At 39.8% G+C, this 26,530-nt stretch overlaps 1 protein-coding gene across 4 annotated transcripts in view; it reads left to right on the plus strand.

Moving 5' to 3' along the window:
• crtc1b (CREB regulated transcription coactivator 1b) overlaps window positions 1-26,530 on the plus strand; it is a 61,800-nt gene that overhangs the window by 2,457 nt on the left and 32,813 nt on the right. For 3 of the 4 annotated variants that reach the window (XM_034180052.1, XM_034180054.1, XM_034180053.1), the window contains exons 2-5: window positions 16,291-16,407; window positions 16,935-17,060; window positions 25,564-25,625; window positions 25,954-26,048. In XM_034180052.1, coding sequence (XP_034035943.1) covers window positions 16,291-16,407; window positions 16,935-17,060; window positions 25,564-25,625; window positions 25,954-26,048 — 400 coding nt within the window. The remainder of the gene's footprint in view (window positions 1-16,290; window positions 16,408-16,934; window positions 17,061-25,563; window positions 25,626-25,953; window positions 26,049-26,530) is intronic. The other variant, XM_034180055.1, reaches the window with a different exon arrangement.

A 26,530-nucleotide genomic window follows, 5' to 3' on the forward strand; every position in this document is an offset into this window, starting at 1 on the left:
GCACACTTCCGGTAATCCGATAACAGATAATTATCGAAGATAATGTTTTCATTATCGGATTATCTTTTTAGATAAATTTAAAAACCATCATCGGACTAATTATCTTACGATGAATTACCGTCCAATAACTTTTAGACTGATAACGTACTAAACTAAGCTGAACAGTAAAAAACATTTTTAAAACTGTTAAAGCTATTGAGACCTACCTGTTAAAAGTTTCCTAATAGGCATGTTGTTCTATCCTCTGCAAACAGAAACCACTCTATCGTCTGTAAGCAAAGGAGAACTGGTGACCAAAAAAAAAAAAGAGTCATTTCCTTTAACACCATACTAATATAATCGCAATGTCACCAATTCATCCAGAGGCATACATGTTTAACTTATGGTTCAAATTTTAACCACTCATTTTAGACAAGTTATTTAAAATTATTGTCATGTCTGAAGTTTATAAAGTGAAAATATCAGATATATTTTTTCCAATTTAAAGGAATGTGCTAATTTTTAAGGTTTTGTGAGCACATGCTGTGCCAGGCAGCAGTGCATTATGGGTAGCATAAGGTAATCTCAGACATTCACGACAGGACAAATGCATTTCAGACACTCTGTTCAGGGTCCACAGATAACAGCATTAAACTCGAGTGCCTAAAACTCTTGTGAATATATTCTTTGGGTTTATAGACGTTAGTGTATTTGCGTTTGTTAAATTCCATGCATCTTAAATGTATCAGACACGGATTATGTGGAATTTTGTTTGACATTTTTTCAAGGCCGCTACTGCCATCTACTGGCCAGGAGTGTTCCTGGCAGTATTAAACGTGTAAGGCTCCTGATTGGATAGAATTTTAATCAGTACCACCACCCAAAGGTTTGTCAGACTAATTACAACACATTTATACGGTTTGAAGTGGATGGATTTTTTTTTTTTTTAAACAACGTAGTGTGGATGAAGTTTTTTTTCCCCAAACTGAAAGGGTAAGATATTCGGTTTTACAAATACCCGACAACGTGTGTACATGGCCTTATGTCTGTGAAAGGCACTATATAAATAAATTTACTTACTTACTTACTAATATTGAGTGCACGTTTTACAACATCATAAAAGTTTTAAAATGAGCAGACAGCAGTCCGATCAGCACAAACAGACTGGCTTGGATTAAACAAAAATAAAATGGCACTACGCCGTTGTTCTATTGTCTGGGGAGAACCGTGGCTTTAGACAAACTTTGCAGCGTCCAGTCACTTGTTCCACGTCTGTCACAGCAGTCTCAAACCACTGACGAAACTCGCTCTCCATTAGTGGTTAGCCATGTTTGTTATTGTGTGAAGGAAACAGGATGGGGAGGGGGGAGCTATGGAACGTCCTGGGGACAAAAAGGTGCACCGCTGCAAGAGGAGAAAAAAACTCGAATTTTTTATTTTTTAAATCGTCTGCAACAAATAATTCAAATTAATCAATATTATCGATATATCGCCCAGGCCTAGCTGGATGCCTGTTTTAGATGCTGGAATAAGTTTGTGGTGCTGCTGTCTTTTGTTTTTTGTTTTTGTCTTTTTTGTCTTTTTTTTGTCTTTTGTCTTTTGTTGCAGTGTGCAGTCACTTGTTCCACGTCTGTCGCAGCAAACCAAACCAGTGACAGTATAATTCCTTGCTCTGGAATAAACTCGCTCTCATTAGCGGTAGCCGTGTTGTTGTTGTGTGAAGGAAACGGGAGGGGAAGCTATGGATGCTCCTGGCAATAAAAGGTGCGCCGTAGCAAGAGGAGAAAAAAATTAGAATTTTTTTTTTTTTTTTTTTTTTTTAAATCACCTGCAACAAAAAGTCGAATTCAGCAATAAAATCGATATATCGCCCAGGCCTAATATCTGCCAATACTGATACTGTTCAGATTCTAAAGTTCTGTTTGCTTTAATATTATTATTATTATTTATTATTATTATTGTTGATTTTAAAAGGATGTTTTGTATCCCCAATTACACAGCTTCATGTTGAAGTGGTATAGAGAAGGATTTTCTTAAAAAGAAGACCCGAAAGTTCAGGTACAATTTTCCAGAAGGTACATCGAAGATGCAAGCCTAGATTTGGTGTTTTAGTGAAAGAATTAAGTACTTTTATTTATTTTTTTGGATGGTTTCTTGTGGCATTTTGAAATCCAGAAATTCACTCCTTCCTCAAATTGGTACATATAGTCATTCACAATTTTTGGGGCACCCCTGTGAAAAAAAATCAAGCCAGATCACGGGAGATGAGCTTCCCCAATCGAGCTGAGCTCCCCATAGTGGAGCATGTTTATATGACCATAATAATCAGATAACTGATAGTAAGCCACTGAGCTAAATATGCCTTTGCCATTGTTTAATAAATATATAAAATGAAGACTAAATACAAGTTTTTGTTTGAAAATTGTTATAAATTTGTTGCTGCGATATTTGCAATTGTCACATTGTGTTTCCACAAAATGGGACCGTGTCTCAGTTTCTTCTTTTCCCTTCCCAGTCACTGCGCAAAGAGTTTGGTGTGGCTATTTACAAATCATAGCAATCTGTTTGTGTATGTCTTGCAACTCCTTCAAAAAGTATTGGTGGATTTCAATGAAACTTCTCTCTGGTCAGCTTATGAAGATATGCATGATGGGGAAATAATTTCGGTCTTACATCTTCAAGGGAAGATAAATGGGCATTTATGTTTAATACAGTGGGGTCAAAAAGTATTTAGTCAGCCCCTGATTGTGCAAGTTCTCCTATTTAGGAAGATGAGAGAGGTCTGTAATTATCATCATAGGTACACTTCAACTGAGAGAGACAAAATGGAAAACAAAAAATTCATGAAATCACATTGTAGGATTTTTAAAGAATTTATTTGTAAATTATGATGGAAAATAGGTATTTGGTCAATAACAAAAATTCAACTCAATACTTTGTAACATAATCTTTGTTGGCAATGACAGAGGTCAAATGTTTCCTGTAAGTCTTCACCAGGTTTGCACACACTGTAGCTGGTATTTTGGCACATTCCTCCATGCAGATCTCCTCTAGAGCAGTGATGTTTTGGGGCTGTTGCTGGGCAACATGGACTTTCAACTCCTTCAACAAATTGTCTATGGAGTTGAGGTCTGGAGACTGGCTTGGCCACTCCAGGACCTTGAAATACTTTTTACAGAGCCACTCCTTGTTGCCTGAGCGGTGTGTTTGGGATCATTGTCATGCTGGAAGACCTAGCCACGTTGCATCTTCAATGCTCTCACTGATGGAAGGAGGTTTTGGCTTAAAATCTCACGATACATGGCCCTGTTCATTCTTCCCTTAACACGGATCAGTCGTCCTGTACCCTTTGCAGAAAAACAGCCCCAAAGCATGATGCTTCCACCCCCATGCTTCACAGTAGGTATAGTGTTCTTGGAATGCAACTCAGCATTCTTCTTCCTCCAAACATGACGAGTTGAGTTTTTACCAAAATGTTCTATTTTGGTTTCATCTGACTACATGATATTCTCCCAATCCTCTTCTGGATCATCAATATGCTCTCTGGCAAACTTCAGACGGGCCTGGACATGTACTGGCTTAAGCAGGGGGACATGTCTGGCACTGCAGGATTTGAATCCCTCTCTGCGTAGTGTGTAGCCTTTGTTACTTTTGTCCCAGCTCTCTGCAGGTCATTCATCAGGTCCCTCCGTGTAGTTCTGGGATTTTTTATTCACCGTTCTCATGATCATTTTGACCCCACAGGATGAGATCTTGCGTGGAGCCCCAGATCGAGGGAGATTATCAATGGTCTTGTATGTCTTCCTTTTTTACAGTTGCTCCCACAGTTGATTTATTCACACCAGCCTGCTTGACTATTTTAGATTCACTCTTCCCAGCCTGGTGCACATCTACAATTTTCTTCCTGGTGTCCTTCAGCAGCTGTTGAGGCTGTGGATAGGTGTCTTTGTGTCTCTGTGGATAGGTGTCTTTTATACAGATAATGAGTTCCAACAGGTGCCATTAATACAGGTAACAGGTGGAGGACAGAAGAGTTTCTTAAAGTTACAGGTCTGTGAGAGCCAGAAATCTTGCTTGTTTGTGGTGACCAAATACTTATTTTCCACCATAATTTACAAATAAATTCTTTAAAAATCCTGCAATGTGATTTACAGGTTGTTTTTTTTTTCTCATTTTGTCTCTCATAGTTGAAGTGTACCTATGATGAAAGTTACAGACCTGTCTCATCTTTCTAAGTAGGAGAACTTGCACAATCAGGGGCTGACTAAATACTTTTTGACCCCACTGTATGTGTTAAATTTGGAAGCACAACCTTTCCAAAACAAGTTTATGGATTTAATTTAAAGTTCACACAGTGGTAGCAGACAATATGCATGAAGGAACCTAATTCTGGTTCAGCATCTTTAAAGGGCAGGTAATTGGGTTTTATTTATGTATTTACTTTTTTCTTGGGGGTGGCATCAATTGTACATAAACAAAAAGACCTGTTGTGCTCTATTGTACAGTGGTTGATAATTCAGGTATTTCATTACAAAAGAGTTACTGCCATTGATTTTTAATACATGCAAGCATGTTGTTGCCATCCAGTGGACTGGAAGAATTACATAAAAAAGATATGCATCCCGTACGTCTCCAAATCACCTGTGTCTGAGGTGGAGAGTATGGGTGATATGAAGTCTGATATGTTTCTATATGCTTAAACATGCTTTATGTAAACTCCAAAATTGGCCACAAGCTGGAAAATTGTGATTTATGTTATATTTTCTTATTGTCGTTATTCAACTGTTAAAACTGACTGAGTTATTAAAGTATGTGAAAACTAAAAATCTTGAACATGTAGGCGTAAATAGTACACTGACCTATTAAGGAAAGCAGCACTGACACCGAAAATTGATTTAAGGGCAACATGATGGACAGTGGTACCCATGTCTTGTTGCTTTACCTCAGTATTTGGGGGAAAAAATGTATCAAAAGATTTGTAAAGGAAGGCAGTAATTTATATAATGTGATGTCTTGAAAATTAGCACAAGCTTTTTGTAGTCTGCAGCTCAAAATGGAAAAGTTACTTGTAGTCTATGTACCTTGGCATAAGTGTCGATGGCAAAAATTTTGGATCTACACATTGGTTTCTACATACAGTGCATCCAGAAAGTATTCACAGGGCTTTACTTTTTCCACATTTTCTTATGTTACGGCCTTATTCCAAAATGGAGTAAATAATTTTTTTTTCCCCCTCAGAAGTCAACTCTCAGCACTCTCTCATGATTAGGGATGAGTATCAAGAACCGGTTCCTTTCGGGTGTCGTTAAGAAATGGTTCGATCCACCGACATCAATAACCTTTTTACTTAATGATTTCTTTATTGGTCCTTCAGAGTGGCCGTTGTTTTTGGGGGTGTTTGTCAGGAAAATTAAATTTCTCTACATTGATTACAGACCCTGCAGTGGATCTGTAATCATCTTTTCTGCAGCGCGGCTTTGCTTTGAACCTTGAACCAATCGAAGCAGTGATTCGCAGATCGAAGCAGTGCTTCATTGATTAATTTTTTTTCTTTCGCTTTCCCCCGCTAAAACCCTAAAGAGCATATGGCTGTGAGTATTATTTACCTTTTTTGTGCTAAACCGACCTGTTATGGTCTTCTGAAACAGTTGATAGATGTATTTTCTAACTTAAAAACGGGACTGATGCTAACACGTTAGCATGTCTATGGCATTTTCAATGTTAAAGTTAGCATTAAGCAGTTGCAGCTGTCAAGCGTTTGTTGTCGTAAGAGTAAAATGTATTACAAATTGTAATTTTTAAAATTGATTTTTGTTTATATATTAATAATAGCAAGCACAACAATAATAGCGATAACTAATCTAATGATTATATACAATTTTAGAGAAAGAGACAAAAAGAACCTGAATAAAAACACAACAGAAAATATAAAACCAACTAACAATGAACATACATAAATAAATAAATACATACATACAGAAATAAATGTTTCCTGTGAACACCTAGTGACTCTTACACCTCCATTTCATCCAGTTTCAATTTATTTTCATTTATATAGCGCCAAATCACAACAAAGTTGCCTCAAAGTGCTTCACACAGGTAAGGTCTAACCTTACCAACCCAAGAGCAACAGTGGTAAGGAAAAACTCTCTCTGAGGAAGAAACCTCAAGCAGACCAGATTCAAAGGGGTGACCCTCTGCTTGGGCCATGCTACAAACATAAATTACAGAACAATTCACAGAACAATTCACGGATGAATATACAAGAAATGCTATTGACGCACAGGACAGGAGGACAACACAAATACAACTCCCATCTCTGGATGGAGCTGCACCTTAAACAGAGAGAAAAAACAGAATCAGGCATCAGAAAGACAAAAAATACTGTATAATTTGTCAGCATTAAACAACAAGAAAACCAGAGAAATACTAAGGTGATCGCCGGCCACTAGCCCTCAACTTCACTAAAAGACCCAGAATTTAGGTAAAGTTGAGGCCGCAGCCAGCGCCAATTACTAATAAATGAATTAAAAGAGTAAAAAGCGTAAAACAAAACTGTACAAGTATGCTAGCCATATGAAAGGGAAAATAAGTGCATCTTAAGTCTGGACTTGAAAATCTCCACAGAATCTGACACAGGGAGATCATTCCACAGAACAGGGGCACGATAAGAGAAAGCTCTGACCGGCAGACTTCTTATTCACCTTAGGGACCCAAAGTAGTCCTGCACCCTGAGAAAGTAAAGCCCGGGTCGGTACGTAAGGTTTAATTAGGTCAGATAGGTGTGGAGGTGCCAGTCCATGAATCATTTTATAGGTTAGTAGCAGAACCTTAAAATCTGATCTCACTGGGACAGGAAGCCAGTGAAGGGATGCCAAAATGTGTGTAATGTGGTTGTACTTTCTGCTTCGTGTCAGAAGTCGGGCTGCAGCCAGACTTTTTCAGTGATTTCCTCCAGAACTATCTGCCAAACTAGAAAAATGCTGCATCCTAGTAAGAGCAGAATACTGCTGGAATGAATTTGAATAAGAGAGTTTGTTTTTTTTCTCACCAAAATGGATGCTGCACTCACTGCAGTTTATTGTCTGGAATAGTCCCGGATTGCATTTCAGAGCTTCTAGAATTCAAACATTTTCCCGCGGGTGGTGTTGGGCGGTAATTTTAGGTTTCAACTTTTTTTGTTTTTCACCACTTTCATCCCTGAATATGTGAAATCATGAGTCACTTTTGTGCAGATTAAAGTTACTCACTGGGACTCCTGTCTTGTTGCGAGAAAGAAACGAGAATCGTCCTCCGTTCTGTTCACACAGCTCCAAACGCTGCACGGCTCTCTGCCGAGTCAAGTTAGAATGATAGAATCCAGTCGGAATTAATAACTTCAAAGCGAAACACCATTTTGTTTATTTTTATTTATGTCCAGAGATCAAGGGTACAGTGACCAATTTCATATTTATTTACTTTAAGACTCAATGAAATACATAGAAAACCTGTAAAGCCTACTTTTAGTACAGAATTCACAAGAGGTCAATTCATAATTCACAAGAGGTCAATTCATAAGGGAATCGATAAGGAATCGGATCGATAAGCAGAATCGATAATGGCATAGATATCGATAAATTCTTATCAGTACCCATCCCTACTAATGACAATATGAAGATTTTTTTTGGGGGGGAAATTTAATAAAAATTAAAAACAATCACATGTACATATGTATTTACACCCTTTTCTCAATACTTTGTTGATGCACCTTTGACAGCAATTACAGCCCCAAGTCTTCTTGAATATGATGCCACAAGCTTGGTGCATCTATCTTTGGGCAGGTTTGCCCATTCCTCTTTGCAGCACCTCTCAAGCTCCATCAGGTTGGATGGGAAGCGTCCATGCACAGCTTTTTTCAGATCTCTCCAGAGATGTTCAATTGGATTCAGGTCTGGGCTCTGGCTGGGCCACTCAAGGACATTCACAGAGTTGTCCTGAAATCACTACTTTGATATCTTAGCTGTGTGCTTAGGGGCAGTCCTTCTCAAATAGTGGGGTGCACCCCCCTTGGGGGAGGGGGTGGGGGTGGCGTGTGACCAGGAACGTGCTTTTTTTTTTTCTTCCCCGTACTAGACAAAGGTGTAATTACACATCCACTACAGTAAGTGGCAGTGGCACTTTCATTGTTAGAGTGTGCGCTTGGAGTCTTGAGGACTCTAGCATAATGGAATGCGGCTCTATGTAGGGTTTTTTCGCACTACGGTGGGAGATGAGGAAAGACCGCTGTGTCTTGACATGTTGGCAGCGGACAGCATGAAGTCAAATAAATTCACTTAAAGACTTTACACCCCAATCATGCAGATAAGCTGCTTGAGTTCTTTTCAGCGAAAACATCCCAAATATTGCCAGCAATCATCCCGCTTTCTGAATGCTGCTTCAGTAAACCAGTGAGCACCGTTGCGCAGCAGTATTATTTATTTTTTTAAAATAATCGTTTAAACTGAGCAGCAGTAAACATGGTCTCTGTCATGCGGGATGACGCAAGTGCTGCAAAAATAAAAACTAATAAAAACTAAATAAAAATCACAACAAATAATCACAAAAAATCAGCACATATTGTTATATTTATTTTTTGTTTTGTCTGTTAAAGTGTTATATATTGTGCTCCTGAGTAAGTGTTCTGATCAATGTGAATTTATTATTTATTGATTTTATAAAATGTTGTTTTTCAGTATCAAATGGCAGTTGGTCAAAAACTTTTTATAGTTTAAGGATTAATTTTTTTTTTTTTTTAATTTCAAGCAAAGTCATACAATTTTTTCTGTTACAGACTAAAAAAATGTTAAAGTTATTCTTTGCTGTAAGTTGATATAAAGTTCTTTCTTTTTTGTTTTCTTTATTTTTAATAAGGATACAATGTTATGCAGAGGTGTACTTATAACAATTTTATGGACAAATGATACTATTTATAGTCATGGCAGGGGCATAACAGAAAATAATTGAGAAGCACTGGCTTAGGGTCATTGTCCTGCTGAAACCGTCGCTCCAGTCTGAGGTCGAGTGCTCTGAAGCAGGTTTTCATCCAGGATGTCTCTGTACATTGCTGCATTCAACTTTCCCTCAATCCTGACTAGTCTCCCAGTTCCTGCCGCTGAAAAACATCCTCACAGCATGATGCTGCCACCATCATGCTTCACTGTTGGGATGGTGCCTGGTTTCATCCAAACATGATGCCTGGCATTCGCACCAAAGAGTTCAATTTTTGTCTCATCAGACGAGAGAATTTTGTTTCTCATAATTTGAGAGTACTTCAGGTGCCTTTTGGCAAACTTCAGGTGGGCTGCCATGTGCCTTTTACTAAGTAGTGGCTTCCATCTGGCCACTCTACCATACAGGCCTGATTGGTGGATTGCTGCAGAGATGAGTGTCCTTCTGGAAGGTTCTCCTCTCTCCATAGAGGAATACTGGCCGTCTGACAGAGTGACTATCAAGTTCATGGTCACCTTCCTGACTCAGGCCCTTCTCCCCCAATCACTCAGTTTTGAAAGGCAGCCAGCTCTAGGAAGAGTCCTCGGCCCAGTTTCATGAAGCAGTCTAATCTTGTTTAGTCAACAAAACTCACTTCATTGACTAATCTTTTGACTTTAGTCATTGCACAAAGTGCTTAAGGCCCCCTGACACTTGCATGACTTTGAGTCGCGCTCTTGCATGCACTCTGCCGTGCATGAGCATAAATTCGTCTCATACTCATAGTAAACTGCACGGCTTTGTGCACGCACGTAAAGAAAATTTTAAAATGTTCAAAATCTCCATCACGCATTAATGACGTGAACTTCACGTGAACATTGCATAAACAAGTCAAAAACACAACGTGAGTGCGAGTGATTGTGTCAGTGCACCACATCAAAGCGCAGGCCATCTGAACAATTATACAGGGCTGTGAAACTCCGCAGAATTCTGCGGATTTCATCATGGGGAGGGCGGCGGGGGTGGTAGTGTTGTACTCTTTAATCATGATCGTTACTGAGTTTTTAAAATGCTTATCGCAAAGCGTTCTTTTTTTACGACATCATGCAAGTTTTATAAGTCCGCGGACACTGATCTGTGTGTTACAGATACAAATCAGTTTCCTTGGATCCGCGGAGTTTCGAGGAGAATAAACGGCACTCAAAGCCTGGCTGTTATGACAACTGTCGTAAAGCGGGACTGTTTGGTTGCTGCGGTGACACTGTGTGGCTCCTGTGCGAAGCTTAGCTAAAAGTTGCATGTGGACATCGCAAACTTTTAGAACTTTCAAGTTTTTAAAAGAAGAACTTTGTAGCATGTCTGTGTCACAGAAGATGGCGAGAAAGACGGTTTGAAAAAGTCTGATAAGGACAACAATCTGTGGAATTGTTGCTGGCTTCATGAACACAGCTGAAAGATAAACGGGAAAAGCGAACTGGTAAGAATTTTTTTTCTCTCTCTGGAAAATAAACATTGTGCTGTTCAAACAGATTTCAGAAAAGATTATGTGCCTTTTTTTCCTTTCATTAATCTAGACTTTCTTTCGTTGAAAACAAAAGACGTGGCTTCGAATGAATTTAGGCTACATGAATTTATGCAACAATGTAAATTAGTTTTTATTAATGTAGACTTTGTTCATGGGAAAAAAGACATGGCTTTGAGTCGATTTACAGGAATTTACACAAGAATGTGTGGTTTTTTATTATAAGCTGTTTTATTGATATTTTACCCTGATTTTTAAAATATTCTACAAGCTATAGCTGCGGTTTTTGAAATACTTTAACAGTCTTTTCAGTCTTCATGAATTTCATGTAGTTTAATTGTTCTGAGTTAATGCATAATTTGGTTTACAATTAAAAGGAAAATCATACCAGGTCCTACTTCCATGTCATCTTCTATTATTTCAACATGATCATTGACTGTTCAAATGAAAGGTTGAATCTAGGATAATTTAAATATACACTATTTTTTTTTTCTTTTTAAGATTTGTTCTTCCAGGCGATGTTGAAAATGTATCAGTAGATGAAAATTTAATTTGAATTTTCCTCAGATATCACAATTTTCATTTCACAGCCCTGATTATAACAAGATGTTAAATCTGTTGTAAACATACTTTTAGAGCTGCACACAAGAAGGAATGATCATGCAACTGTTTTACCAAGCTATTACAATATAAACATGATAAATAATTACCTTTTTAGACTATTCCAAATGCGCTCTCCACATTAAGCGCACACATGTGAGAGAGACAGAAAAGCTACAGCTGGAGCAGTCCGCTGTGATTCTGGAAGTGATTAGAGGCATTTTCGGCAGCCAACTCCGACAGAAAATGATTAGTCTGCTACGAAATAATTATTTTATATACGCAGCACAGAGTGCATGGCATCCAGTAGAACAAACAAGCAGCATCCAGCTGGGAACACAGCAGGTGGGATTGTCACGAAGATGTGTGTGCATCAAAGTGACATGCAAGTGTCAGAGCACCTTTTGTCGGCTAAAGTTTTGCATTACATGACTAACATTTTTAGCCTGGTACAGAGGAGGCTAATCTTATTTTAGCTGACAAAACGTCAGTCTTACCTTAAAAAAAAAAAAAAAAAAATTGCGGCTGTCATGTACCCCCCACTTGATGGAACACTCAAGAGCACCCCTACGTCGCTCGTATTTCTCCAAAAGGAGAGCTTCCTCTGGTTTTGGCCATGGTTGTAGCAGACTGTCTAGATGTGTTGGTGACAGTCCTCACAATAGCTGAGTGTCGCTGAGCAGTGATATGTGCACATAAAGGCTTGACAGAAATGTAGATGATGAACTGCTGGGCTAAGAGCTAAGCATGTCGTTCTGCAGTTTGTATGTGTTCGTAAATGTTAATGAAACAGTGGTTGGATAGTTCATGACAACGACCAACCCGGAAGTAAACAAAACTCTCGTGCATTGGACACATTTCTTGGAAACGCTTTTGCGAGACCACTATACCCATGGAGATTGTCGACTAATGTGAGACTGCTATTCTACAAGTTTAGCCGTTGATGCGAAATGGTGATTAGATGGATAATTTTGGGCGACTAACTATAATCGACTAATTAAGTTTAATAGACTAGAAGATTTGACTACTTTATAAAACCGGGCCCAGGTGGATCCTAACTTCTGCCATTTATTGATGATGCTCATCAGTCTCACCACACACAACATGCACATTGACAAATATAACTACGTTTTTCCTTTTTGCTGGAACACAGCCTTATTTGGTCATCTGATTAATTTTAAAGGTGATCTGCAGCTTTGCTCTGTTACAACCCCAATTCCAATGAAGTTGGGACATTGTGTAAAATGTAAATAAAAACAGAAAACAATGATTTGCAAATCCTCTTCGATCTATTTTTAATTGAATACACCACAAAGACAAGATATTTAATGTTCAAACTGATAAACTTTATTAGAGCCTGACCGATATGAATTTTTTGAGGCCGATGCCGATAACGATATTTGGATGAAAAAAATGCTGATAATCGATAAATCGGCTGATTTGCTGATAGCCGATAAATCAGCCGAGATTATTATTATTTTTTAATGAATAAAATGTTCTTTTTTGGACCCTAAACAAAAAAGGTATGAGCTAAAAGCTGAAGCTTTGTCCTCATATTGATTAACTTTATAACAGAAGAATTTTCAAGTTCAAAAAATGCAATCAAGAATTAAACCTTTGTGAAATTCGCAAATACATATCCTTTAAAAGAGTTGTAAAATACATCTGATCCTGTACCTCTTGTTGCTGCAACTTAGATACAGGTTATATTACAGGTAGAAAAACTTTTTCAGTTGCAGACAAGGAATTGTGAGATGAAAGAAACACAAACATTAAGGAAACATTATTTTCACAAGACTCCTTTATTTTTCTATTCTGCAACTTTTGAGAACAAAAAACTTTCCAACAACCTTAGTGCAAGCAGAGGTTGGTTTTAGTGCTGGTAGAACATTTTAACAAGAAAACATGGACCCTGATATAACATTTTACTGTTATGATAGTTTCCTCACATATGATTCTTTTCACAAGACCCTGTAGTATGTTTGTGCAGTTTTCAAGAACGGTAACAAAGAACTGCCTAGTACAAAAAAAATCTGTGCAAAGTTGCATTAATCTCTAAGGAAAAGATAAATAACATTACAAAAAAAACCTCAACTCTACAAAAGTTATTAAACAAATCTTGAAACATTCGCCCCTTCATTCTTGGTCCCTTTGGGTGGAAATCAAAAACCTATTTTTATTCTCTTTGTTATGAGTAGTTTTTATTTTGTTTTATTCTTTTACTTTTGTTTTTAATTAGGTATTTGAATTTTTTTTTTATGTTGAATTATTCTGTGTGAGGCACCTTGAGATGGCTTTTGTTGTAATTTGGCACTTTATAAGCTGATTACATTGAAATTGAACATCATTTTATTGAGTCTTAAAGTAAATAATTATTATGAAATTGGTTACTGGATCCTTAAACTCTGGACATAATAAACTCTACATGGTGGATCCTTGATCTCTGGACATAAACAGAAATAAAATCTGTTTTTGTCAAAAGCATTTCCTTTCAGACATTATTAGTGGCATGAATGTCTTTCCATACCTATGAGCTGAGCTCTACAGCTCGTAGATCCGGACTATTTGCAGGCCATGACATTGACCCTATGTGTCTTTTTGCAAGGAATGTTTTCACAGTTTTTGCTCTATGGCAAGATGCATTATCATCTTGAAAAATGATTTCATCATCCCCAAACATCTTTTCAATTGATGGGATAAGAAAAGTGTCCAAAATATCAACGTAAACTTGTGCATTTATTGATGATGTAATAACAGCCATCTCCCCAGTGCCTTTACCTGACATGCAGCCCCATATCATCAATGACTGTGGAAATTTACATGTTCTCTTCAGGCAGTCATCTTTATAAATCTCATTGGAACGGCGCCAAGCAAAAGTTCCAGCATCATCACCTTGCCCAATGCCTGAATATGACTTTCATCCAGTCATCCACAGTCCACGATTGCTTTTCCTTAGCCCATTGTAACCTTGTTTTTTTCTGTTTAGGTGTTAATGATGGCTTTCGTTTAGCTTTTCTGTATGTAAATCACATTTCCTTTAGGTGGTTTCTTACAGTTCGGTCACAGACGTTGACTCCAGTTTCCTCCCATTCGTTCTTCATTTGTTTTGTTGTGTATTTTCGATTTTTGAGACATATTGCTTTAAGTTTTCTGTCTTGATGCTTTGATGTCTTCCTTGGTCTACCAGTATGTTTGCCTTTAACAACCTTCCCATGTTGTTTGTATTTGGTCCAGAGTTTAGACACAGCTGACTGAGAACAACCAACATCTTCTGCAACATTGCGTGATGATTTACTCTCTTTTAAGAGTTTGATAATCCTCTCCTTTGTTTCAATTGACATCTCTCGTGTTGGAGCCATGATTCATGTCAGTCCACTTGGTGCAACAGCTCTCCAAGGTGTGATCACTCCTTTTTAGATGCTGATTAACCAGCAGATCTGATTTGATGCAGGTGTTAGTTTTGGGGATGATTCCATAATTTATTCCTCAGAATTGAGTGAGTCCATACTTTTTTCCCTCTGCTTGGTCTAAAAAAGTAACCGTTACTGACTGCCACAATTTTTTTTCTTGATTTCTTATAGTGTTTCTTAAAGCCAGAAAGTTGCCATTTGAAATGACTTTAGTTTTGTGTCATGTCTGTGATCTGCTTTTTTTTCTACAAAATTAAACAACTGAATGAACATCCTCCGAGGCTGGTGATTCCATAATTTTTGCCAGGGGTTGTACATTTCACACAATGTCCCAATGTCATTGGAATTGGGGTTGTATGATAATAGTCAATATTTGCAGAGATACTAAAGGTAAACCATCAGTCAAAAGCCTTTTATGCATAGGATGGTACTGGTCCCCTGTGAGTAAATTGAGTTACCCAAGTAAAAGTAGATGCATTATTTTTTATAAAAATAGTAGTGCCATCCTTTGGTGATTGGATTCAACTACAAATGCTTCAGGCTGAATTGGACATACAGGGATCTAATTCTACCCACATGTTGAACATGGACGGATACTAATATACCAATTAAGGAATAACCCTGTTGTAGCTGATGATTTGCGGAAGTTAATGCTGGATTTTGCAGTCGTAAATTGAGTTTTACTGGCAACGCATTAGCGGAGCCGGTAAAACGACCGTAATCCAGCATTAACGTCCGCAAATCATCAGACACAAGGGGGTTATTCCCATTGTAATTCAATTTCTATGTTTGCACGGATCCGTGTCCACCACGGAAGGCTACATCTTAATCCACATAATATAGTTTGGTAAAAATGTTCGTTAAAGCTTACCGTGATAACAGTGTCTTCATGTCAAACTGGAAATCTTGTGAGCACAATCCACATCACTACTTTCGTATGGTATCATAAATCATAAATTTTTTTTTCCTCCACTTCTTCTTCGTGTTTAATGGTGGTTGGCAAACTCTCACTCAGCACCATTATTGAGATCTGCATAGCAATGCACGTGGACAGGGCACGGAGTAACACATTAAATGTGAAACAGTTTTAATATTTTGCCACAGTTTACGCAATATTTTATGGCCTGAAATATCACACGATTAACCAATCAGATTTGTGGAAAAAATGTAATTGGATTAGAATGGGATATTATACACTTCAAATTTTGTATTGCAAAAGTAAATGCATAAATTCCCCCCCGTCATCCACATGGTGTCCTGGTAGTTCTCCTGGTATTTATATATGTATTATTAAATTTGGAGTGGTGTTGTATCGGATTATTTTTTTCTCACTATTTTAGCATCAATTCATTGCATTTGTTTCGGTGATCATTAAGTGTCCTACAGCTGGTTTAAAAACAAACAAACCAAGAGAAGACTGCCAACACATTGTTATTGTAATGGTGGACATAGCAATATGTGGCTTTCGTAAGTGATTTTGTTTTCATAAAGAAGTTATGTGTCGGTCAGGTGTGCTACATACCTGAAACGTCTGCCAGTAAACCTGGAGTCTCCAGTTGTCAGTCAGGTGTCATTCACATCAGCTATTGTCTGGGTTTTTTTTTTTTTCTTTTGCTTTGCTGTAGAATTTTCTTTCTCCCTTTGATTTTTTTTTTTTTTTTTAATTATGAAACAGCTGTAGTTACCATGTCACAGTGTTTCATTTGTAAATTGATGCATCAGTCTTTTCATTCCTACCACTGGAGTCATCACTCTTTTTTTTTTTTTTAGCATCACTTTTTTTTATCAGATCAGTCATTCACTCATGCTTTCATGCAATTTTACTTTGCACAGTTGCAGTTACAGAAGACCCAGTATTTGCAACTAGGGCAGAATCGTGGACAGTACTATGGAGGCTCACTGCCCAATGTCAATCAGATTGGAAATGGCAACATTGACCTGCCTTTTCAGGTGAGCCTTTAGCCTCTCTCAGATGGTAAATCAATGGTTTATTCTCCACTAGTGTAACTTTTTTGGCTGTTGGCAGTTATTCTAGACATGCAGAGGATGCAGTTGTCAGTACTGCTGGTGAAAGCTTGACTGAGAATTCTTAATCTAGGAACTGAGGAAAAATACATGCTTTTCTATGGCCAGATAGTTGAAAACTATTAAAATATCTCCTGCAGTTCAGAGCTGCATAATCTTACAGGGTTTCTATAATGATTCAGGTTTAAAATTCAGACAGAAATTGATATTCAAGAGACAGCAGGCCTACCCTGCAGTGCTGATCCGGTATCTAAATTTCACAATATGTCATTGCTTGTCATGGCTTTTCATCTTTAAATACATTTGCCAACTCGAGCATCAGTATGGGGGGCCCATGGCTTGACTCATTTTGAAATGAACACATTTGCACCATTAACCCAAAGACATCTTTGCTGTTATTTTAATGAGTAGGGTTTTTTGCTTTCCTCGTTGACCTGATGTGCTCACTCTAGAACTCTGTCCTGGATACCAGTCGGACAACCAGGCACCACGGGCTGGTGGAGCGTGTTTACCGTGACCGGAACCGCATTACATCTCCTCACCGTCGACCGCTATCAGTTGACAAACATGGACGCCAGATATCCTTTTCTTTTTGGAGACGTGGTGTTGAGGATGGGTTGAACATCATTTTAACCTGTTCTAGTTTAAATCTTATAAGAGCACATCATGCTGCTGCAAATTATTGGGTTTGTGTGTTTTAACTGTCCCCAGTTGTATAAAGTTACCAGGCTTGGGAAAAAATCATCACATAGTAGTACAGAAAGGTACACCATTCTTAAAACATTGTATCATATTCATTACCTTCATACCATCACATAGATATAACTGCTGAGTTGCTGCTTGAAGCACTCCAGAGCACTGGGTATAGTGCTGTGAGAGGGGATGCCATTAGAGTGCTTACCCTTCTATTCCTAAAAATGGTTGCAGTATCTTACGAGCAACACTTATTTACTAGGGTTCCCGGTGAACCATAAATTGTGGACGCCCTACGTCATTTAATTTATATAGTCATAATTAGTTAAAAATACTTTTACATTATTGCAAAACACCTCTAAACAAATGTGCACAATTGAACCATGGGGCTGGATTCAGTACAAACATACAGTAGCAAACATTGCAGTATCCAATGCAGTTATCCACTAGTCCAAACAATTTATCATTGTCAGTACAACAGCAAATTACTGCAGAGTTTATCAATAACTAATGTTAATCTAATGTTAGCTAAGTTCCAAATTTAATAGCGGGTGGCAAACCTGTCTGTGCGTTATCTCCCTCAATTGGATTGAAGTGTTTTCCCAATAGCCTGATGAAGTAATAAAGAGCATTTAATTGTATAAAACTCTACAAATAATCTGTTGCAAGTCAAAGTCATGCATTGGAGCTGTTAAAGGAATTGTTAAAGTTTAAGCATGTTTCAATTTTGGATTCTATTTCATTCCTCCTGACCGCCAGAGGGCGGTGCTTCACACTTTGATTTTTCCATGCACGCATGCACAGAGGTCGAGTCTTAGACCAACAAAGTCATGTCAGTAGGCGTGACCTGGGTGACATCAGCCGTAAGTATACGAGAGCACGTCAACTGGTATTCAGTACTTTTTTCATCTCTCACATGGAAAGCAGAGGATTGAAATTATTTTGGATCACTTGTCGGAGCCTTGCAACCTTCTTGGTTGGAGCTGCACATATACGCCCTCCAGAGGCTGCAAGACAACTAGTTACTCCCTCTGTTTACTGTTACGCTGCCGCCCTCGGTGAGTAACCCTGCTTACTATGAGTGAGCGATTGTTGGCTTAAACTGTCTGTGAGTAATCCTGTTTACTACAAGTGAGCTATTTGTGACTTGTTACCGCTAATGTTTGTGGGACATGCCGAGGCATGTCGCGCTGTGGGACATACTACACTGTGTTTGACCGTTGTGGCATGAATGTTTAATTTGTTGGTGTCTGTCTTAGTCACACACCGTCAGCATATTTTTAGCAACTGGATGTGTGTGCTTCCTGCAACATAGCCACGCCAACATGAACGGTTTGGTGTCAGTGTTGGCTCCAAAGCACACAGACCGCTGGCATATTCTTGAAATTTCACTGCTTTGTGCGAGTGGTTCACGCTTTTCCTTTGTGACATCTGACCCTGAGTCACTGAGTGTGCTTTACTTACTGCTACATGCACACACTAATGTGAACCGCATTAGTGCGCGCGTGCAACAGCTGTTTGGCACCTCTGAGCCCAGAGGACAGCCATAATTTATGTCCATTATGTCTTGGGCACGGACATTTGAAACAAGCACTCACAGTAGACACTTGCTTCAGTTGTGTTTCTATACCATTGGCAGACATATTGGCTAGACTGACCAGGTTGAAGCTGAGATATCCTCTGCAACACTGGCATCCAAATCACATAAGCGCCCACATGCTGAGGCTCTTACTCCTACAGCAAAAAAGAGTAGCGATGACCTGATCCTGTGTGATAAGGTCTACATCCTAGCCTCTGATTTTGCTCAGATGAAGTCATTGCTCCTTTGTTTGCAGCCTTCATCCGCTTCTGCAGTCCCTCTCACAGAGTAATTAGCACCTTCCTGTGAATTTAGTGAGGAGAAACTGCAGTTTTAGGGACACTCAGAAATCAGCTTTCAGTGTCCCACCCTCCTTAACATATATTCAAGAGCTGTAGAGGTGCTTGGCTGATCCTAGGTCCTTCACCCATTCGTCCCAGGAATGCAGAGTACTGTGTGCAATGATAGGTGCAACATAATATGGCTTAGGCCACATGCCATCAGTTGACATTGTTGTTAGTAGCCTGGTTGTAGTGACGCTGATGCTGTCCACGGCCTAGTTACCAAGAGCTATGACACAGCGGCTTGAATTGGTCGTCTGGGGAACTCCTTGTCTCACCTTGCTCTTGCAGTCTCACGGTGTCTCCAGGATGCTGGTGCTGACACTGACACATACAGCCTGAGTGACTCTTCGCTCCAAGCTTTCGCCAACATGTCACGAGAGCTTGGCAGGTTGATGTCCACCCTGACCATAGCCCGGCGCCAAGTGTAGTTGGCCCAATCCCCCTTGTCTGAGGCATGCAGGGGATCACTATACACCCTGCTTGTTGTCCCAGGCCAGGTTTTCAGCCCTGTGCCCCGACAGACCCTGGAGCATGCTGTTCAGGCAATCAGGTCTCGCCAGCAATTTGCCAAATTACATCGAACTCGGACTATAGTCTCATTCTGGTCTTCCATGTTCGCAGGAACGCAAGACTGACTTATGGTCTGCTCCTCCTGCTAATGGGGAAACTGACTGCAGTGTGAGCAGTCGTACCTCTGGGACTCCTGTCTTTGTGCCCCTTACAAATTTGTCTCAACAGCCTGGGCCTTGACTCCAAGCTGCATCAAAACAGGACAGTGCATCTTCCCAGCTGGTGCCTCCAATGCCTTCGCCCCTGGGAAGACAGGGAATACATGACACATGGTGATCCTCTGGCCTCTCTGTCCTCCCACTGGGAGGTTGTTCTAACAGATGCCTTGCTTTCAGGCCGGGGTGCAGTGTGGAACCACAGAATGGTCAGGGTGTCTTGAGCCCTTGGGAGAGGGCTCAGCACATCAGTGTGCTAGAGCTGCGGGCTGTCTGCCTATCTCTGAAGTATTTCTCCACTGCCATAGAGGGGAAACATGTGCTTCTTCAGTCAGACAACACATCAACAGCCTACCATATAAACCATCAAAGGGATACCAGGGCTGTTCATTTCCTGAGAGAATCCCAGAAGCTTCTCCAGTATACTGCAGATTTGCCTCCATGCTGAACACATATGATCATGCTGTCGTACAGACTGTACTGAATACCCTTGCATCCACTAGAGCATTATATGACAGTAGATGGAAGCTTTTTAACCATTGGCCCAGTACTCAAGGTGTAGACCCAGAACATTGCTTCTGTGCCAGTACTGCCTGGCTATCTTCAGACATTGTTTGACAGTGGTCTTTCTGTCTCTACAATTAAGGTTTATGTTGCTGCTTTCTCTGCTCGGCACTTTATGGTGGATGGTTGCTCAGTCAGGTTGCACTCCCTGATAAACCATTTCTTACGAGATGCCCTCCAGCATCGGCCTCCAAGGGTTACACGTGCCATCTTGGGTTCTTCCATTGGTCCTAGAGGGCTTATACTCTTCACTGTTTGAGCCGCTGGGAGGCGGTTATTTCAGATGGTTGTCTGTTAAGACTACATTCCTCCTTGCAGTTTCATCTACAAAGTGTGTTGGCGAGCACATACCTTGTCAATTGCTGAGAACTGCCTGCGCTGAAATTCTGATGGGTCAGGGGTTACTCTATGACCCAAACCTTCCTTTTTTCCAAAGAGAGGTTTGACTTTTCATGCTAATCAGCCTGCTACCTTGGCTGTCTTTGCCCCACAATCTAGTCCAGGGACTAATTCTAGTCTGTTGTGCCCTGTTCGTGCACTTCGACATTACGTTAAATTAGCCGCTGAGTTCTGCAGAACTGATGCTCTGTTTGTCTGCTATGGGGGAAAAGGAAGAACTGTGCCTTGTCCATGCAAAAGCTATTGCAGTGGATTGTTGACACTATTGCAGGCTTACAGGAATGGTGACCGTCAACTTCCTCCAGTGACATGTCATTCAACCTGGAGCATATCCACTTCCTGGGCTGTGCTGCAGCACTGTGGGCTTCCTCCTGTACTTTTGCCCACTTCTTCAGAGTTAATGTGACTTCTCCTCACCCTGTGACGAAGGCTGTATTATCAGCCTCTTCAAACTGCAACTGAGGTTTGGTAAGTGCAGCTTCCTTGTGACCTTGTTGGTATGAGGTCATCCAGGTGCTAAGCAGCGACCTCTGGCAGTCACACGGAATGAAATAGAACTAGAGTTACGTATGTAACTACGGTTCTATGAATTCCAAATGACCCCAGAGTTGATTGTCACTCAGTGTCTAGGTGATGGATTCCAAAAGACTGAATGCTGGATGACGTGCTGTTATATACTGTTGGCTGATGTCACCCAGGACACGCCCACTAACGTGACTTTGTTGCAGTGGTGGGCACAGTTTCGATAATCTAATAACAGGTAATTATTGAAGATGATGTTTTCATTATCAGATTATCTTTTTAGATAACTTTAAAAACCATTATTGGACAGTCATCTTCCGATAAATTTTTGGCCGATAACTTTTAGACCGATAACATAGTAAAAAACTGAACAGCGGTAAACATTTTTAAAATTTAAAATCAGTTGAGCACCTACCTGTTAAAAGTTTCCTAACAGATGTATAGCTCTACCCTCTGCAAACAGAAGAGAGCTGCTTGCAGGAGAAACCACTCTATCCTCTGCAAGCAAAGGAGAACTGGTCACAAAAAATAAAAAATCTTTTCCTTTAACACTATACTGATACGCTGGCAATATCACCCAAGTCATCCAGAGGCATACATTTTTAACTTATGGTTCAAATCTTAACCAAACTAATTTTGGACAAGTTATTTAAAATTACTGTCATGTCTGAAGTTTTATAAAGTGAAAATATCAGATAAATATTTTAGTTTTAAAGTAATGTGCTAATTTTGAAGGTTTTAGTGAGCACATGCTGTGCCCAGCAGTGCATTATGGTAGGATAGAGTAATCTCAGTATGTTCACAACAGGACAAATGCATTTCAGACACTCTGTTCAGGCTCCACGGACAACAGCATTAAACTCTAGTGCCTAAAACTCTCATGAATATATTCTCTGGGTTTATAGATGTTACTGTATTTGCGTTTGTTAAATTCCACGCAACTTAAATGTAGCAGACACAGATTATCTGGAATTTTGTTTTGGCAAGTTTTCAAGGCCTCTACTGCCATCTACTGGCCAGTAGTGTTCATGGCAGTACTCGTCCTGAAGCTGAGCTGACACTGTATACGAGGGCTGTCAATAAAGTAACGGTCCTTTTTATTTTTTTCAAAAACTATATGGATTTCATTCATATGTTTTTACGTCAGACATGCTTGAACCCTCGTGCGCATGCGTGAGTTTTTCCACGCCTGTCGGTGACGTCATTCGCCTGTGAGCACTCCTTGTGGGAGGAGTCGTCCAGCCCCTCGTCGGAATTCCTTTGTCTGAGAAGTTGCTGAGAGACTGGCGCGTTGTTTGATCAAAATTTTTTCTAAACCTGTGAGACACATCGAAGTGGACACGGTTCGAAAAATTAAGCTGGTTTTCAGTGAAAATTTTAACGGCTGATGAGAGATTTTGAGGTGATTCTGTCGCTTTAAGGACTTCCCACGGTGCGAGACGTCGCTCAGCGCTCTCAGCCGCCGTCGTCAGCCTGTTCAAGCTGAAAACCTCCACATTTCAGGTTCTATTGATCCAGGACGTCGTGAGAGAACAGAGAAGTTTCAGAAGAAGTCGGTTTCAGCATTTTATCCGGATATTCCACTGTTAAAGGAGATTTTTTAATGAAAGACGTGCGGACGGGTCCGCGCGTCGGGACGCAGCCGCCGTGACGCTCCGCCACAGGAAAAACACCTCTGTTGAAAGCCTTAAGGACAAGTTGGAACATGTCCTGCCTGTTAAACAATTTCTCATATACTCACTCCACTGAAAGCCATCAAAAGCCGCCTGGATTTTAAAAATGGTTATCAACACGGAGGTGTTTTTCCTGTGCCGCTGCACCGCGTCGGCTGCGTCCCGACGCGCGGATCCGTCCGCACGTCTTTCATTAAAAAAATCTCCTTTAACAGTGGAATATCCGGATAAAATGCTGAAACCGACTTCTTCTGAAACTTCTCTGTTCTCTCACGACGTCCTGGATCAATAGAGCCTGAAATGTGGAGGTTTTCAGCTTGAACAGGCTGACGACGGCGGCTGAGAGCGCTGAGCGACGTCTCGCTCCATGGGAAGTCCTTAAAGCAACAGAATCACCTCAAAATCTCTCATCAGCCGTTAAAATTTTCACTGAAAACCAGCTTAATTTTTCGAACCGTGTCCACTTCGATGTGTCTCACAGGTTTAGAAAAAATTTTGATCAAACAAGGCGCCAGTCTCTCAGCAACTTCTCAGACAAAGGAATTCCGACGAGGGGCTGGACGACTCCTCCCACAAGGAGTGCTCATAGGCGAATGACGTCACCGACAGGCGTGGAAAAACTCACGCATGCGCACGAGGGTTCAAGCATGTCTGACGTAAAAACATATGAATGAAATCCATATAGTTTTTGAAAAAAATAAAAAGGACCCTTACTTTATTGACAGCCCTCGTATTTTTAATCACAAGTTAAGTTTTTTCAAACTTAATTTACAAAAACTCTCGATGGGAGACATCACAGTTTAAAAACAAAAAGACAAAAAAAAAAACATTACAAGACAGCTCTGCGGTGTTTGCACATGCACAGTGCGAGCGGTTGGATGCTTGTTGCACTTCAGTAGCAGGATACCCTCACGACGGTCGACCAGAATAATATCAAACAGGTTTGATTCTCATTTGACCATACGATCGGCGATCAGGAGGTGGTCGTGAGATGTTAAATGCAGCTTGTTACTCCATGTACACTACACAATGCAGGACGCGCGATTAACCTGAAACTCGTTCCAAAAAATTCTCGCACGAATGAAAAATCATCTAAAAATGGGCCAAAACTCGCACAGTGTAAAGCCAACATTTGTGTCAAGACAATATTGAGTGCACATTTTACAACATTATCAAACGTGCGCATGGCACTAATAAAATATGCGCACATTCTCTCCACATGCAAAACATTTTGCGTTGACACTTCCAGGGCTCCGTAAAAAAATGCCTGTTTTTAGAAATAAAAATGGAATATTTTACAAAAGCACATTTATCTGTAAACACCAACACACGTCACATTAACGTGTTGGTTTACATAATGAATGACTGAACCATTCAGGGTTTAGTAGAGGCACTTTTACCCAGAATCCTTTGCGATCTGTCTGTTTGTTACAAAACCTCAGAATTAGTGCATGATTCAGCATTAAAAGATATATGTTATATTTTAACTTTATACAAATGACAGAATTGACATTAATGGAGTTATTCTATCAGTGTTCACACCAAACCATAAGTCAGCATGACTTTATTTTTCAAGACCTCCGCCTGACCGGAGCGTTTGGATTGGTAGAGAGCTAGCTTTGTAGCTGCTCTCAGCTTGCTTCTGTGCTGTAAGCCATGTAGTAAACAAGAGCTTCCAGCAGGGGCCAGGATGTTCAAACATAGAAGTGTGGGCTCATTGTTTTGGGCCTTTTTTTTTTTTTTTTTGCTTTTGATGCTTTCAAAAGCAATCGTGGTGTTAAAACTCAAATTCAGCTTGTTAGTAGTTGCAAATGTACCAGAGACAATACTGGAATTTATTGGTTATCTGTAACTTCCAATACATTTTTGGGTGGTTTATCGGTTTATCTCTATCAAAGATAACTTTTCAGTTATCTGATTATCTGTTATTGAAGTTAATTTTTTTGGTTATCTGTGCCCACCACTGGTAATGGATGTCAAAATCACACATCTGACTCATATTTACATGACAAAAGTTGAAATTAGCCCTCTGCCTCCTCTGTTCTCTCACATCTTTGTCTTGGAGTTGTTTCCATTCCCCCTGTTCCCCCATGAAAAGCTTTCTCACGTTTGTATGATTCATTGGTGCTATTAACATTTCTCAATAACTTCTGCTTCACACTAATAATTTGTGTTGTTGAAGGCAAAGTGTAATTCTGAAAAAGGTAAAAACCTTTGGCGCGGGGGTTTTAGCAGCTTTTTAATTCTGCTGCTGTGCAGCACCCAAATCAGTTCTGGTAATTTACAGCCCACTGGTGATGCTTTGCCTGGCCTCTGTTTATTTCGAAATGCCTCAAAGGGGGGTCTGCACTCCAGCATTCAAGAAAATAGTGTGTGAATGCACCCTGAGCTTTGCCAGTGATGACTCAGGGAATTCTGATAATAAATACACACATTGAATTTGGCGTATACCCATATATTGGTTGTTACCATGCAGTTGGCAACATTGAAGTTAGTGATTCAGAAACTGCTTTTTTTAATATCCTCACATATATATAGTATTTTTAATAAATACCCAGTTTTAGACCCTTAACTAAATCCACATTGACAGCTGTCCTTACAGCTCGGTTTACCTCTCCCCACCACCAGACACAAGCTGGAGAAGGTAAGTTTGTCTCCTGTTTTTTTCCACTGTTTAAAAGTAGGTCTCATAATCATACAAGGATCCAGTTGTTAAGTTGGATGTCTCTGCTGTTTGTGAACTCAGACAATCCAATACTCAACGAAAGAGAAGTTCACCCAGGTTCTATTTCAAAAAACAAACAAACAAACAAAAAAAAAAAAACAAAAAAAAAAAAAATATATATATATATATATATATATATATATATATAAGTCCTTGAAAAGGATGGATGTTATATTGGAGAACTAAGACAATGCCACCATTTTATGACATTTGATAATTGTGTTTTCATCTTTTATTCAACTTGCAGGACAAATTCAGATTCTGCCTTACATCAGAGCACCATGAATCCTAAACCTCAAGAGGTTTTTGCAGGGGGATCACAGGAGATCCAGCCTAAACGAGGTAATCCAAGATCCTTAAACAATGATGTAGCTAATTTATGGATTTTTACAGGCTTTCTTGTAATTTACTCATAAGTCGAAATACATCCATTAATGCTGTCCATAGATCATGGGTTCTCCGTCACCACAATTGGTTTCCGTCATTTGGAACGCATGTGGTGTTATGTGTGTGTTGGGGCCAAAATATGATATTCTCTCTGTCAAATCAACATCCCATTCTGCGCTAATCAAAGTAGCAGCAGTGTCAGCTTGGATGGTGCTGCACCGCAGAGGAAGGGACTGTGTGAATTTTCACTCCGCTCTGTTTACTGCTTGCCATGAGCCACGGTCCTTCTCTTCCCTGTCTTTGTGGAAACATTGGCAGACCTTCCCCAAGTAGAGCAGAGTGTGGCTTTGCTTTGAACCAATGAAGCAATGCTTTGATCTGCTGCTTCATTGGTTCTTTGTTTTATTTCACTTTATCTAAAATTTTCCCCTCTAAAA

The sequence above is a fragment of the Thalassophryne amazonica genome, chromosome 10 (assembly GCF_902500255.1).
Source record: "Thalassophryne amazonica chromosome 10, fThaAma1.1, whole genome shotgun sequence".
NCBI classification, from domain to species: domain Eukaryota; kingdom Metazoa; phylum Chordata; class Actinopteri; order Batrachoidiformes; family Batrachoididae; genus Thalassophryne; species Thalassophryne amazonica.